At 45.2% G+C, this 15,294-nt stretch overlaps 1 protein-coding gene across 7 annotated transcripts in view; it reads left to right on the top strand.

Annotated features, from left to right (window-relative positions):
* ttc6 (tetratricopeptide repeat domain 6) overlaps positions 1 to 15,294 on the top strand; it is a 249,087-nt gene that overhangs the window by 125,345 nt on the left and 108,448 nt on the right. For all 7 annotated transcript variants that reach the window (XR_011351280.1, XR_011351281.1, XM_069916775.1 and 4 more), the window contains 2 exons: positions 4,530 to 4,650; positions 6,892 to 7,042. Coding sequence is in view for 5 of the 7 variants with exons in the window: in XM_069916775.1 (XP_069772876.1) it covers positions 4,530 to 4,650; positions 6,892 to 7,042 (272 nt within the window). In the remaining 2 variants the exon portion in view is untranslated. The remainder of the gene's footprint in view (positions 1 to 4,529; positions 4,651 to 6,891; positions 7,043 to 15,294) is intronic.

The raw sequence follows: 15,294 nt of genomic DNA, 5'->3' as shown, positions 1-15,294 counted from the left end.
ACTATTAGGGGCCGACTTGCTCAGAGCTCACGGCCTACTGGTTGACATGTAGGGCAAAAGGCTGGTCAACGCCCAAACATTCCACTCCACCTGACTGGACACAGCAGAAGCCCGCAGGCCCAAAATTGCCGCCGTAGCCACCGCAGGGGAAGAGTTCGATGAATTCCCTGCCATCTTAGAGCCACGGTTCAACGCCGCCCTGCCCTAGCATGAGATCTTCCACCACATCACCACATAGGCCCCCCACTGCATGCTAGAACCAGACGGCTGCAGCGCGAGAAGCTCCAGCAGGCAAAGGAGGAGTTCTCCAGACTCCAGGAACTGGGAATAGTCTGGCCCTTGGACGAAATCATCCGGTGGCTGGAGACCGTGTGGGGACTACCGTCGGTTGAATGATGCAACTACCTCCGACAGGTACCTGGTCCCACACATACAGGACCTCTCTGCCAACCTCCACGGCGCACGGGTCTTCTCCAAAGTGGACCTCGTGCGGGGATGCCATCAGATCCCCGTGCATCCAGACGACGTGGGTAAGACGGCCATTATCGCCTCTTCGAGTTCCTGTGTGTGCCCTTCGGTCTAAAGAACGTGGCCCAAATGTTCCAGTGCCTCATGGACATGGTTGGAAAAGACCTGGACTTTGTGTTCATTTACCTGGACGATATTCTCATTGCTAGTCGCAACCGCACCGAACACAAAGCCTACCTCCGCACAATCTTTGCCTGGCTGGCGGACTTTGGTCTCACAGTCAACACGGGGAAGTCCCAGTTCGGGAAGGAGTCCCTCCAGTTCCTGGGGCACACCATTTCGGTAGCTGGGGCTGCATCGGGGCCGGAGAAGGTAGCGGCTGTTCAACGATTTCCCAAACCTTCCATCCTGAAAGGCCTCCAAGAGTTTGCAGGGATGTTGAACTTTTACCATCATTTCATCCCCGGAGCCACGCGCACCATGCGCCCATTGTTCGCGCTCATGGACAGAAAAGAAAAGACTATCGTGGACTTTCATTGCGACAAAGGAAGCTCTAGCCAGCGCCACGCTGCTGGTGCACACGCGGCCAGAGGTTCACATGGTGCTCTCCTTGGATGCCTCAGCTACGGCAGTGGAGGGGGGGGGGGCGGGTTCTGGAACAGTGGCTTGATGGACAATGGCACCCGCTGGCCTTTTTCAGCAAGCAGCTGCGCCCGCCGAAGCTCAAATACAGCGCCTTCGACCGGGAGTTCCTGGTGCTCTATTTGGCCATCCGCCATTTCCGCTACTTCCTCAAGGGCAGGCTGTTCACAGCCTCCACTGATCACAAGCCCCTCACTCAAGCACTGGCGATGGCCAAGGATCTGTCGTCCACCAGACAGCAGCGCCACCTCTTGTACGTGTCCGATTCCACGACCGACATCTGACACAGGCCCGGCAAGGACAATGTAGTGGCGAATGCACTCTCCCATCCAGCCATCAACACTCTCGTGCCCGGCCTGGATTACGAGCAACTGGGTCAGGCACAGAGGAATAATGCAGAGATGCAGGCCTTGCGACCGCCATCTCAGGCCTCAAACTCAAGGATGTACGTGTGCCCAGCAGCCCAGACACATTTCTCTGTGATGTCTCAACAGACACGCCGCGCCCGGTGGTCCCGCCGCACTGGAGGGTGAAGGTCTTCAGTCTGATCCACGACCTCACTCACCCAGTGACCATGTGGATGGTCACGGAGCAGTTTGTGTGGCACAAGCTGAAGAAGGAGGTGGCAGAACTGGCCAGGAACTGTACCAGGTGTCAGACCTCCAAGGTCCAGTGACATACACAAGCCCCCATCCAGAACTTCAATCAGGCGGTTCGCAGGTTCCAACACATCCATGTTGATATTGTCGGGCCCCTGCCGGTGTCCAAGGGGGATTGTTACCTCTTCACAATGGTGGACCAGGCCACAAGCTGACTGGAGGCCATCCCAATTAAGGAGGCCTCTGCGGAGACGAGCGCCAGGACTCTGGTCAGCCAATGGATTGCCCGTTTTGGTGTCCTGGCACACATCAGTAATGACAGAGGGGTGCAGTTCACATCTGGCCTGTGGACTCAGATGGTGAAGCTCCTGGGGGCCAAGCTCCACCACACCACAGTATACCACCCACAGTCCAACAGGTTGGTGGAGAGGTTCCATAGGCACCTGAAGGCATCGGTTATGGCCAGGGTCTCCGGACCAGATTGGACGAACTACCCTGGGACCCCCTCAGGATTAGAACAGCACCCAAGGAGGACCTGCAGGCCTCAGGAGCAGAGATGGTATATGGTGTACCGTTTTCCCTGCCGGGTGAGTTTTTCAGGCCAGACCTTGACACCACGGCCACTGACAAAAAAATGCTGGTGGACCTATGCAGGTGACTGGCCTCCCTAGCTCCTCCACCCCCGGCACGTCACAGCACCCGGTCATTTAATCTCCCCAAAGAGCTCGACAGCCCAGTTAGTTTTGGTGCAGAGGGGACCACAAAGTGCACCACTACAACAACCGTACGAGGTACCATACAAAGTTCTGCACCGGTCCGGTGGAACCTTCACCCTGGACATTGGGTGGAGAGAGGAACTTTTCTTATGGTGGGCCACCTGAAGATGGCCCATCTGGACATCACAGCCGGTGCAGACGGCCGTGCCGAAGCACCGAGGCTGGCCGCCAAAGCAACAGGACACGTAGCAGGTTCTGGCGGTGGTTGTGTGGCAGCGCACATCCTCACGGGGAACCGGCCCCACTTGTATCGCCACATGGCGGGGCAGCCATGGGGAAATGTCATCGACAGAGGTTTCTCTCTGATTCCCAGCATCCCTTCCAGCGCGCACCCTGGGCAGTGATTATGATGTCACAATGCACCAGGTGACTGAGCTCATGCTGCCCTTAAAAGGGCGTGCTGAATATGAATAAAAACAGTCATTAACGACCCTCAACGTGATGACTGTGTTTCTTCCACTGTTCACACCGCCACAAACTTTTATAAAATGTGGGGCCCATTCATGAAGTATTACCATAATTTAATGAATTAGACTGTTTGGATGCTCCTGAACAGCACTGTCTGGTCTCCAAGTGTTCTCCTTCATTTCCTATTTTTCTTAAATATGCAAGTTTGCCTTGTCTCGAGGGAGTGGTTTGATCATTAGGGATGGGGGGTGTCTTTTTTTTTCTTTATCAATATTTTTGATTTAGCAGTTTGATCTGAAAGGGTGCACACAATTTATATTATGTGTAGTCAAGGTTTCATATGAAATGTTCAAATTTTTTGTCTTTTCTCTTCCTTTGTGTGTGTGTGTGTGTGTGTGTGTGTGTGTGTGTGTGTGTGTGTGTGTGTGTGTGTGTGTGTGTGTGTGTGTGTGTGTGTGTGTGTGTGTGTCCATTTCATTGTTTGACTTTTAAATGCCCTCTGAAGTAATATACTAAGATACTCAGTTGTATTATTATAGTTACATTCAAACAGAGAAAGAATAAATCTGGACAGACTACCTGGCATTTAATTCAGATGCAGCAAAGAGTTCCCAACTTGGTCAACTTTACTAAGTATTTCTCACAATTATTTAGGGAATAGTATTCAAGTAGGCAGAGGTGTTCCACAACTTAATCAAGCAACATTCTGACAAAATTGTATTCACAGAATATGTAATTAAAAATGTCCCTTCATCGCTAATTCTGTAAATGTTCTACTGTTAGACATACCAGAGATAGGGGCATAGTGATATATAGGTGAAAAGGAGTAGTAGCCCTTAGAGTCCTCACAGTGGACTCTGGATCCAATGAAATTTGATGGCATCAGGTCACGCATCATGAGAATTGTGGGGGAACTGCAAAAGGGTTAACATTGCCAAAATGGTTGTTGCCATAGAGGAATCCAAAACCGGATTGGGCAGATAACCAGTAGGATTGGTGGAAGTATTATGTAGATATTTGGGGATGATAAGCATTTAAACATAAAATTAATGTTTACAAATTAAAAATCATACTGACTTGATCATGACTGATCAAGCAAAAGATGTGAGCTTGGTGATGGATGAGATGGTGGCCTGAAAGGGCCACATGAGTACTAAACTTAAAAGGATGCTACCTGAATTTGATTCCAGTACCAATATGAGACTTGGCTATGAATGAAAATTAAAAACAATCTGCAGACACTGGAAATCTGAAATGAAAGCAGAAATAGTATAAACACCAGCAGGTTAGGCAAAATTTCTGTAAAGGAAACAGTGGAAACATTACGGGTCCATTTTAAATCATTAACCTGGTTGTGAATTCCTGCTTCTCCTTGAATGACCTGTAAATGGCACTGAGTGAGGATGCACAATGAAAATTATGGAAATAGCATTATGTGTTTTGATGATTACGTCTCCTGTGTTTTAGTACATTAAATGCATGCAGGACCTGAAACAAAAGTGTTGGACCATACAATTGCCATGAAGTCTATGATTTCACTGGTGTTTTATTTTTCTTTGAAATTAGATGACATAGTATTTTTACTGATACAGTTTATTTTTTTTCCACATACTAAACTAATGTATGTACTTTACAGTGCTTATCAATAATGACATTGAGAATTTGAATTCATTTTTACAACGTGGAATCTTGTACACTGACCTCAGTCAGTGGCAGGCTGCAAAGTGGGACTTTGAAAATGTACTCAAGCTCGACAGGTAACTGTCTGCATCAATTTTCATTTTTAGTTAGTTAGCCAATTACATCCGGATGAAATTTGTGAAAATATCAGGCCTCCATGAGCAGCCACCTATTGAACAGAAATTGTGTTCCAAATCTTTTCTGTTGGTTATACCATAAAGGCCAGGAAATTTAGGCCAGTGAGCATGACATCAGTTCTAGGTAAGTTATTGGAAGATGTTCTAAGAGATCAGATAAATAAGTATTTGGATAGGGTTAGGGACTGATTAAGGACAGTCAACAAGTGTGTGCATTTTACTAGTATTACATCGGGCACACAAAACTCAAAACGGTCAACCAGTTTACCTATCTCGACTGCACCATTTCATCAGATGCAAGGATCGACAACGAGATAGACAACAGACTCGCCAAGGCAAATAGCGCCTTTGGAAGACTACACAAAAGAGTCTGGAAAAACAACCAACTGAAAAACCTCACAAAGATAAGCGTATACAGAGCCGTTGTCATACCCACACTCCTGTTCGGCTCCGAATCATGGGTCCTCTACCGGCATCACCTACGGCTCCTAGAACGCTTCCACCAGCGTTGTTTCCGCTCCATCCTCAACATTCACTGGAGCGCTTTCATCCCTAACGTCGAAGTACTCGAGATGGCAGAGGTCGACGGCATCGAGTCCACGCTGCTGAAGATCCAGCTGCGCTGGGTGGGTCACGTCTCCAGAATGGAGGACCATCGCCTTCCCAAGATCGTGTTATATGGCGAGCTCTCCACTGGCCACCGTGACAGAGGTGCACCAAAGAAAAGGTACAAGGACTGCTTAAAGAAATCTCTTGGTGCCTGCCACATTGACCACTGCCAGTAGGCTGATATCACCTCAAACCGTGCATCTTGGCGCCTCACAGTTCGGCGGACAGCAACCTCCTTTGAAGAAGACCGCAGAGCCCACCTCACTGACAAAAGGCAAAGGAGGAAAAACCCAACACCCAACCCCAACCAACCAATTTTCCCCTGCAACCGCTGCAACCGTGTCTGCCTGTCCCGCATCGGACTTGTCAGCCACAAACGAGCCTGCAGCTGACGTGGACATTTACCCCCTCCATAAATCTTCGTCCGTGAAGCCAAGCCAAAGAAAAAGAAGAACAAATCTTATGGAGTTTTTCAGGAGGTTACCAAGAAAGTTGATGAAGGAAAGTCTGTGGATATTGTCTACATGGACTTTACTTAGGTCTTTGACAAGGTCCCGCATAGGAGGTTAGTCTGGAGGTTCAGTTGCTCGGTATTTGTGATGAGGTAGAAAAATGTATTTGACATTGTCTTTAAGGGGTAAGCCAGAGAGTGGCAGTGGATGATTGCCTCTCTGACTGCAGGCCTGTGACTTGTAGTGTGCCTCAAGAACCAGTGCAGGGTCAATTGTTGTTTGTTATCTTTATCAATGATCTAGATGATAAAGTGGTAAATTGGATCAGCAATTTTGCCAATGACACAAAAATTAGCGATGTACTGGACAGAGAAGACAGCTTTCAAAGTTTGCAGAGGGGATCTGGACCAGCAAGGAAAGTGGACTGCAAAATGGCAGATGGAATTTAATACAGACAAGTGTGAGGTGTTGCATTTTGGAAGGACAGACTAAGGTAAGATATGCATTGTAAATGGTAGGGTATACTTAAAGGGTGAATTCAATATCTCCTTGAAGAAATGTAGGTTCATCAACCAATAAGAACCCCTGGGCCATAACTACTCAAATAGAAGAAATGTTGGGAAATCACTGAGTATCTTGAATCTCTTTGATTGGAGCATATGGAGTGCATTCATAAACAGTGGAATAAGCATTGAACATTGCAAATTATCTATCAGCTTACCCTATGGTATTGACTACAGTTTCTGCACAGGAGGACACCAGTCACCCCTGAACCCATAGAACTGGAGTGGAAGCAATCAAAAGGATGATTTGTTGTGAAATTTCTTATATTAAGTAATGTACTGGTGCTCACTTTCTAGGTATAGTGGTAAGACATAATCACGTGAAGCACTTCATAGTTAGCAATATTTAGTGTAGGGATTGTTGATGTATGGCAACGCCACTCTGTTGCTCAAAACTTTGCTCTAACCATGGATGAATATTTTCAGGTTTATATATTTCAAAAAATATAAATGAGAGTTGGGTGAATAATGTGCTTTAAATTCTGAATACTGTGATATTATTATTTGTTACTCAGAGCAGATGTGTATGACTGAAATTACCTGTGTTTTATTTTCAGAGCAGTTTGCTTAGCTCATATAAATCTTGGTCTTATTTTCCTCTTAAACATGGATCACTATTACGAAGCTATCCGCAGATTTACAGATGCCTTAAAGGTTGATCCAACTTCCACAAAAGCATATGTGTGTCGAGCAGAGGTGCATTGTAAGGTATGCATGTGCTTGAAACAACATTATTAAACTTTAACTTTGCTGCTTAATTGATTAACTATATGTCAATTGGTGAATTACAATAATTCCTAATCAGAATGTAATTTTAATCTGAATTACACTGATATTCCTCCATTATGCCTTAGTGACCTTGAGCTATGAGGGATTAATCACCCAATGTTCATTTTACTGAATCTATGTGCACACTTCAGAGAGAAGTTATTTTATATTAGTGGGATGGTCACCTGTGTCACTTCTCACAGTTAAAAAATCCTCTGACTTTACACATGAACATTAATTTTCCAATCAACATCAGAAGCACGGTTGATTTACAGAAGTCGTGCTTGATTTGAATTGCAGCTGGATGTGTGTGGTGAATGTCTGCCAAGCTGCCTGTCTCCCCTCTGGCAAGCCTTGCTGTACTGACATTCGTTTAAACAATTTTACATTTTTTTAAAAAACCACCATTCAACACTTGATAAGCCACATAGTCAGGCTACTGGTTTGAATGTTCAAATTCACTTCAGTATATCTCAGCTAAACCTCCTAAAGGGTCAAGTTATAACTTTTTATATTAACAATAGCGATACAGAAGGGGACTGAGCTGTTAAAAGAAATCTGTTAATTCCACCATCTAGTTAAGTCTTAATTTCTTAATGAAAAGTATCTGCAAGCAAACCAGTTAAGAATTTCCCAGTTTGCTTTTTGGCACATTCATACAGCAAATTAAGATTATACTTTTTAAGAAATAGAAACCTAGATAGATGGGCTACTAAATTTTATTACATGAGTCAAGTAAAAGTAATTCATTAAAAAATTCAATTATATAGTGACTAAATTAAAGGTATAAACTTAAAGCAACCTTTAAAATTATTTTGGAGCGCCTAAATTCCTAATGTCTTCTTCAGGAGCTAAAGTCAGTCATTAAGATGAAGGTTTGCTGGGCTCACTGGCATGTCTTTTCCTCACTGCTTCTTGAGGCAGGAGGCAGTTTATCTTCCCACTCTCCGAGGACTCAGTCAGAGTTGTCATGACTGGATGGTCTAGGTTTTTTCAAAGAAAAAGCTTATCCACCATTAGCCCGTTGCAGACTTTGGGAATCCTGGGGGTGGTGTGGAATCACTTTGCCAATATGCTCAGAGCTACCACAATGAGTGAGACTCTTGTTTGTCTAATAGACTCGGGGAGTGCTGACAGCTACATCCATGAGAGAGTTGCCAGAGCCTTAAATTTGTGGAGATATCCAGCGAACCGAAAGATATCGATGGCTTGTAGTGAACTTACAAAAACTGTACAGGACAAGTGTAAAGTTACTTTAAATTTGCAGGGACATTGCCTGGCTGATGTGTGGCTCTTTATTATGCCGGAGCTCTGCGCCCCTGTGGTACTGGGGTTAGATATTCAATCTCAGATGAACAGTATAGTGTTAAATTTCGGTGGGCCACTACCCACACTTAGCATCCCCCACGCTAGTTACTGTGGTCTGTCCACATTAAAGATCAAAGCTCCCTCCCTTTTCAGTGATTTATCCCCCAAGTGTCAGCTGATTGCCACTAAGAGCCGTTCTTACAGCAAAGAGGATCGTGAGTTTATCAAAGCTGAGACGAAGCACCAGAATTTGTAAACAACCTGATAGGCTGACATATTCATAAAACATCTCATTATATTTCGATTGCTTGCTAGATACTGGCATATTTTGGCTGTTAGAGTATCTCAAGGCCAAACATGGTATCCATGTATCGCTTGCTTCAGTCTTTCCCAGCAGCTGTCCTATTGATTTTAACCCTTCTGCCGGGGGGGAGACTGTGGTGAATGTCTGCCAAGCTGCTTGTTTCCCCTCTGGTGAGCCTTGCTGTACTAACATTGGCTGTGCATTATCTCTACTGGACACTTCCCTTGGATATATCTGTATATGCATCTATTGTCTTTCATTATTGTACCATGAGTTTCTGCTAATAAAAGTCATGATTATTGTATGACCATATGGTCTTTGTCTACTTCATCAATTGGCACTTCAATGTGGCATATCAATTGATTTGCATGTGGGAGGAGCCAAAATTGTCAATTCAAAGCTAAAAATTATTCATACTTCTGTGAACCAATATGATTTAAATGGATGAAGCAGTGTTTCTTACATAGGTGTAAATTCAACCTTATAGCATATGCAACCATAGGAGTACAATATATCTGAAAACTGAAGTACTACATGGTATTACTTCAATACATTGTTGCACGAGCTTCCACTGACAGTGATAATATATCTTCAATAAAGAATATTTTACTGATAATTTTCTCTCTCTCTGTTATTTGCTCTAACATGAAGCATGACAAAGGACCTACAGGAATTCTATTGGTTTGTGTTTGGTAAGTTTTTTCTCAAAAGAGTAGCTTGCCAAGAAATGGAACTGTTTAAGGAACAAAAATAAAGAATAGTTATGGGAGGCAGTGGATTTGGCAAATGAGATCAAAGTACAAGTAACTTAGCTACTCCTGTCTATGTAACAAGTGGAAATGTTCCTGAGGGTAAACATTATTATTGAGGTTTGGTGATACACCACTGTATGCTATTACTATGTTACTGGCACTGTGTCCATATGTATGGCTGGCTCACCTTCTCTCGGTGACTCCCTGAAATCTCCTAATAAAGGAGTTTACGCCAGGTCCCTCCCTCAGCATGAGGCCTGGGATTGGGCCAGAATAGGAGTACATGTCCAAGACTTATGGTATTAAAAGCCTGTCGTTCTGCAACTCCAGTCTTTTGGTATTATTGATAGTGTATCAATTTTAATACCTTTTTTTTTGCAATGGACAAGCTACTAAAGCTGGACAAACTAGATGTGGGTCTGCAAACGCCTGATGCCTCAAACCAGTCGAGCTCTGATTTATCTGTTTCAGTGACTTCTTGCACGCCAGCGCTCAAGTTGCGAGTTCCGATGACGACAAACGACACTTGCTGCGATTGAGGGTCAGCCATCAGGCCTACACTTTCATCAGAGGCTGCATGAGGTTTGATGAGGTCATGAATAAACTTCAAAGCACACACAGGCCCAAGACTAACGTGGACTACTCCAGGCACCTTATAGCTTATGAGCAAGCAACAACATGGTGAGCCCCTTGAAGAGTACTTGTGGACCCGGCTGTGCATGTGGCTGTAAAGATGTGACTGCAGAAGTCTACACAGACGAGATCATCTGTGTAGCAGCCACCCTCTCAGACTATATCCACCAGCAGCTACTGGAATTTGATGAACTAACCTTGGAGAAGGCCATCGAGGTCTCCAAAATGCTGAATGTAGCCTTCTGTAACTTGGACTTGTTCACATCTGACAATACAGCCACCTCGTGGGGAACACGGGCACCACCATATGGGGATGCGGGGTCCCACTCTGCCACAGCACAGAGGCATCCTGAATTCACCACTGGTGCCAAGCACCTGAAGTGCTACTACTGTGGTCAAGTGAAGCACCTCCAGAAGTGCAGCCCGGCCAAAGAAGCAGTGTGCTCAAGGTGTGGCAAGAAAGGGCACTACACTAAAGTATGCAAGTCCAGATCTCCTCTCCCGTGCAGGCAGTGGGGCAGCTATCTTGGCTGACATCACTTCTGTCACTGAACAACAGCACCGTGTGCACACCGTGGAAGCCACCAACTTACCAGCAACTTCGACAATGACTGGGTACTGGCTCCCATTACACTTGATCAGCACAGCCCTCACCAACTCACTTGTTCAATGATGGGGGAAAATTAAATGGATATCCCATCATCTGCCTGTTTGATGGCGGCAGCACTGAAAGTTTTGTGCACCCTGAAGCAATGCAGAACTGTTCACTCATGGTGAGTCCATCAAGATATCCCTTGCATCCAGGTCACAGTCAGCAGAGATTCTGGCTACTGCAATGATAACACTAACTGGACGGGGGCACTACTTATGACAATTTTAATTTGTTGGTCATGCCCCAGCTCTGTGTACCAGTAATACTGGGGTTGGACTGCCAGGGCCGCCTCAAGACCATTACTTTGGAATTCGACAGGCCCCATCCTCCCCTCACTGTCTGCAACCACCCGCCCTCCCCTCCACGTGTGATGAATCAACACACCTCAATCCACCCACAATGTTGGACCTGTGAGGTATCCACCCTCTGGGTAACCCCCCCAACCCCTTTTCACTAACCTCACCCCTGACTGCAAGCTGATCACCACCATGAGCAGGAGATACAGTACGGGGGACAGGGCACTTATCAAGTTATAGGAGCAATAGCTTCTGGCTGAAGGATCATAGAACTTAGGACAAGCCCCAGGTCGTGCTGGTCAAGAATGCGTACCCCCTCCCCCGCATTGCCATATGGTAAATCAGATCTCTATCATTGATTTAAAACCGGTATGTCAACAGCTCCACATCCATCCAGAGGACCATCAGCATACTGCATTCGAGGTAGACGGTCACCTTTACCACTTCCTAAGGGTCCCTTTCAGGGTCACCAATGGGATCTCCGGGAAATTGACTGGATGGTAGACCAGCACGGGCTCAAGGCCATGTTCCCATACTTGGACAATGTGATCTTTTGGAGCCATGACATGCAGGACCATAACACAAACCTGGAGAAATTCCTCCAGACAGCCAAGGCACTCAATCTCACTTATAACAAAGCAAAGTGTGTGTTCATGCCTGGCCATTCTCAGTTGTATTGTGGAACACGGTGTCATTGGGCCTGACCCCGACCACATGTGCCCCTTGATGGAACTCTCTCTGCCTCACAGCCTCAAGGCTCTGAAGAGGTTCCTTGGATTTTTCTCTTATTATGCTAACAAGGCCTAACCTCTGGTAAAAGCCACTTCCTTTCCACTCTGTGCAGAAGTTCGGGAGGCCTTCACCTACATCACAGGGACATTGCTAAGACTATGATGCATGCCGTGGACGAGTCCACCCCTTTTCAGGAGGAGAGTGATGCTTCCGATTTCACCCTAGCAGCCACCCTCAACCAAGTGGGCAGACCGGTACCATTCTTCTCCCACACCCTCTATGCCCCGGAGCCTCCATTGAGAAGGAGGCTCAGGCAATCATTGAAACAGTGCACCACTGGAGGCCACTACCTGGCTGGTAAAATGATTTTTCTTGATGACTGACCAATGTGCAATCGCATTCATGTGTCACACCAAACAGTAGGGTAAAATCAAAAATGAAAACATTCTGAGGAGATAATTACCTATAACTACCTATAATTACATCCTGCACCACCCCTAGGACCTCAACAAGCCCCCAGATGCCCTGTCCCCAGGGACATGCACCAGCTCACAGTCTGGTCGGCTCCAATATCTCCATGATGACCTCTGCCACCCCAGTGTCACTAGGCTTTCATTTTGTCAAGGCTAAAAACCTCCCCTACAACATTGACGATGCCCAGACCCTGACTAGAAACTGCTGGGTTTGCGCTGAATGCCTGACAAGTCACATCTGATCAAGACTACTTGACCCTTCGAGGATGGATTTCAAGGGGCCCTGCTCTTGTCCATTTGGAACCTGTACTTCCTCAACATTGTTGATGAGAACTCTTGTTTTCCCTTTGCCATCCCCTGCCCAGATAGGACCACCATTACAAAGGTACGGTGCGGCATCTTTACCCTATTCGGGTACCTGAGCTACCTCCACAGTGATCAGGGGTCCACTTTTATGAGAAACAAGCTGTGACAGTACCTTTGGAGCGGGATAATAGCTACCAGCAGAACAATGAATTATAATCCCTGGGGGAATGGCCAGGTGGAGTGGGAAAATGCTATGGTATGGATGACAGTCCTTGTATTGAAGTCCAGAGGCCTACTTGTCTTCCGATGCCCTCTATGAAATTAGATCCCTCCTGTGTACCACCACCAATGCCACGCTTCACGAAAGACTGTTTTCCTTCTCTAGGAAATCAGCATCGGGACAACACTACCATCCTGGCTGTTGTCCCCAGGCCCAGTCCTGCTCCAGAGGCATGTACAGGGCCACAATGCCGACCCTCTAGTTGAGAAGGTCCACTTCCTTCATGCCAACCCCCAGTATGCATGTGGCGTTCCCGGATGGACGAGAAGACACAGACTTTGTCCAGGACCTGGCCTGTGCAGGACACCCTGAGATCACTACTGACTCAGTACGGCCTCCCACATCCACTCCCAAGCACCCTACCTCACCCAGACACCAGGTACTATGACCACCATGGCTGATCCCCATCACCCCACCCTGATCCGCACTCCATCCACCCTGCCCTCACCCCCAGAAACACGAACTGCTGACATACTCCCACCCAACCAGGAACTGGCAGCTGCACCACAGCCGGCATCACGACGGTTCACAGGGAGCAGAAGAACACTGGGCCAGCTGAAATTGTTATGAACACTGAACTTTTCCACCCCAGGACTTTCTTTTAAAAGAGGCGATGAATGTGGTGGTGCACACTGTATACTACTACTATGTAACTGGCACTGTGCCCATCTGTATGGTTGGCCCATCTTCCCTTGGTGATTCCACCTCCTGGAATCCCCTAATAAGTCCCTCTGTCCTTCCCCTAGCACGTCCTGGGATCGGGCCAGAACAGGAGCATGTCCAAGTCTTATGGTATTAAAAGCCTGTTGTTCTGCAACTCCAGCCTTGTGGTTTTATTGATAGTGTATCATGAGATACCAGTGGAAAATACAAAACAGATTAACACCATAGTGTGCAAGAAGAGACAGGCGACATTGTTGCTGTTTGTAGGGTTAGAAAACGTGTGAAATAGAATCACAGAACACTACTACACAGAAACAGGCCCTTTTTGCCTGTGCCACATTATTTCTCCATCTAGTCCCACTGACCTGCACCTGAGCCATATCTCTCCCATTCATGTACCTGTTCATCTATTTTCTTAAATGTCAAAATTGAGCCTGCATTTAAGCTTTTCCCCTTTCACCCTCAACTCATGTCATCTAGTTTTTTTTATTTCTCCTAACCTCAGTGGAAAAAGCCTGCTTGCATCTACACTATCTATGCCCCTCATTCTTCTATGCTCCATGAAATAAAGTTCTATCCTATTTAACCTTTCTCTGTAATTCAGTTCTTCAAGTCCCAGCAACATCTTTGTAAATCTCCTCTGCAATCTTTCAATCTTCGTGATATCCTTCCTGCAGTTAGGTGACCAAAACAGCACACAAATTTGGCCTCACCAGTGTCTTGTATAGTTTTCCTAAAACATCCAACTCCAATACTGAGTACTTTGATTTATGAAGGCCTATATAACAAAAGCTCTTTTCATGACCCTATCTACTTATGACACCACTTTTCAGGGAATTGTATTCCCAGCTCCCTCTGTTACAACACATTCAGTATTTATCATTTACTATGTCTGTTCTACTTGGTTTGTCCTTCCAATGTATAATACCCCACATTTGTCTGCATTAAATTCCATCTGCCATTTTGTAGCCCACTTTTCCAGCTAGAACCGATCCCTCTGCAAGCTTTGAAAGCTTTCTTTGCTGTTCACTATGCCTCAAATCTTTATGTCACCTGCAAACTTGCTGATCCAATTTACTACATTATCATCCAGGTCAATGTAAGTGATATAAATGACAAACAACAATGGACCCAGCACTGATTCTTTTTTTTTTTGCTTTTTGGGAAATAATTTATTGACATTTGAACAGTTAAAAGATAAATATGGAATATCACATGGTACAATATTTTCATTTTATCAGTTGACAACTTATTTTTAAAAAGTTAGGAACTAGTCTAAGATGACCTGAGAGTAGCTGCTATGAATACTTAATTACAGACACCGTGATAGTTAAAAAAATGATCACAAATATTTATAGCAAATTGCAATACAAGGAAAATGATGAAGCAATATATAAACCCAAACAAGGTTGGGAAAAAGATTTAAATGTACGAATAAAGAATGAAATATGGAAAGAACTATGTGCAGGTACCATGATTAATACAATAAATACTCGGTTTCGTATGATACAATACAATGTTACACCTCAAAAGTTAAAAGAATGGAATCCAACACTATCTCACATGATTCCATTGTAAACAAGAAACTAGAACAACATTACATGCAATTTGGACATGTACAAATGTGAAAACCTTTTGGATGGATTTAAACTTAATATTAAATAGAATTACAAAAAAAGATACCAAAAAACACAAAAATCTTCCTGTTAAACAACATGAATGATAAAGAAATAGGTCTAATATTTGACAGGGTAAAAAAAGATTTATTATGATTGCGCTTGCTGCAGCAAAAA

This window comes from Narcine bancroftii, chromosome 2, assembly GCF_036971445.1.
Source record: "Narcine bancroftii isolate sNarBan1 chromosome 2, sNarBan1.hap1, whole genome shotgun sequence".
NCBI classification, from domain to species: Eukaryota; Metazoa; Chordata; class Chondrichthyes; order Torpediniformes; family Narcinidae; genus Narcine; species Narcine bancroftii.
Note: the sequence above shows the minus strand (reverse complement) of the source record. Positions and strands in the feature narration are given on the sequence as shown.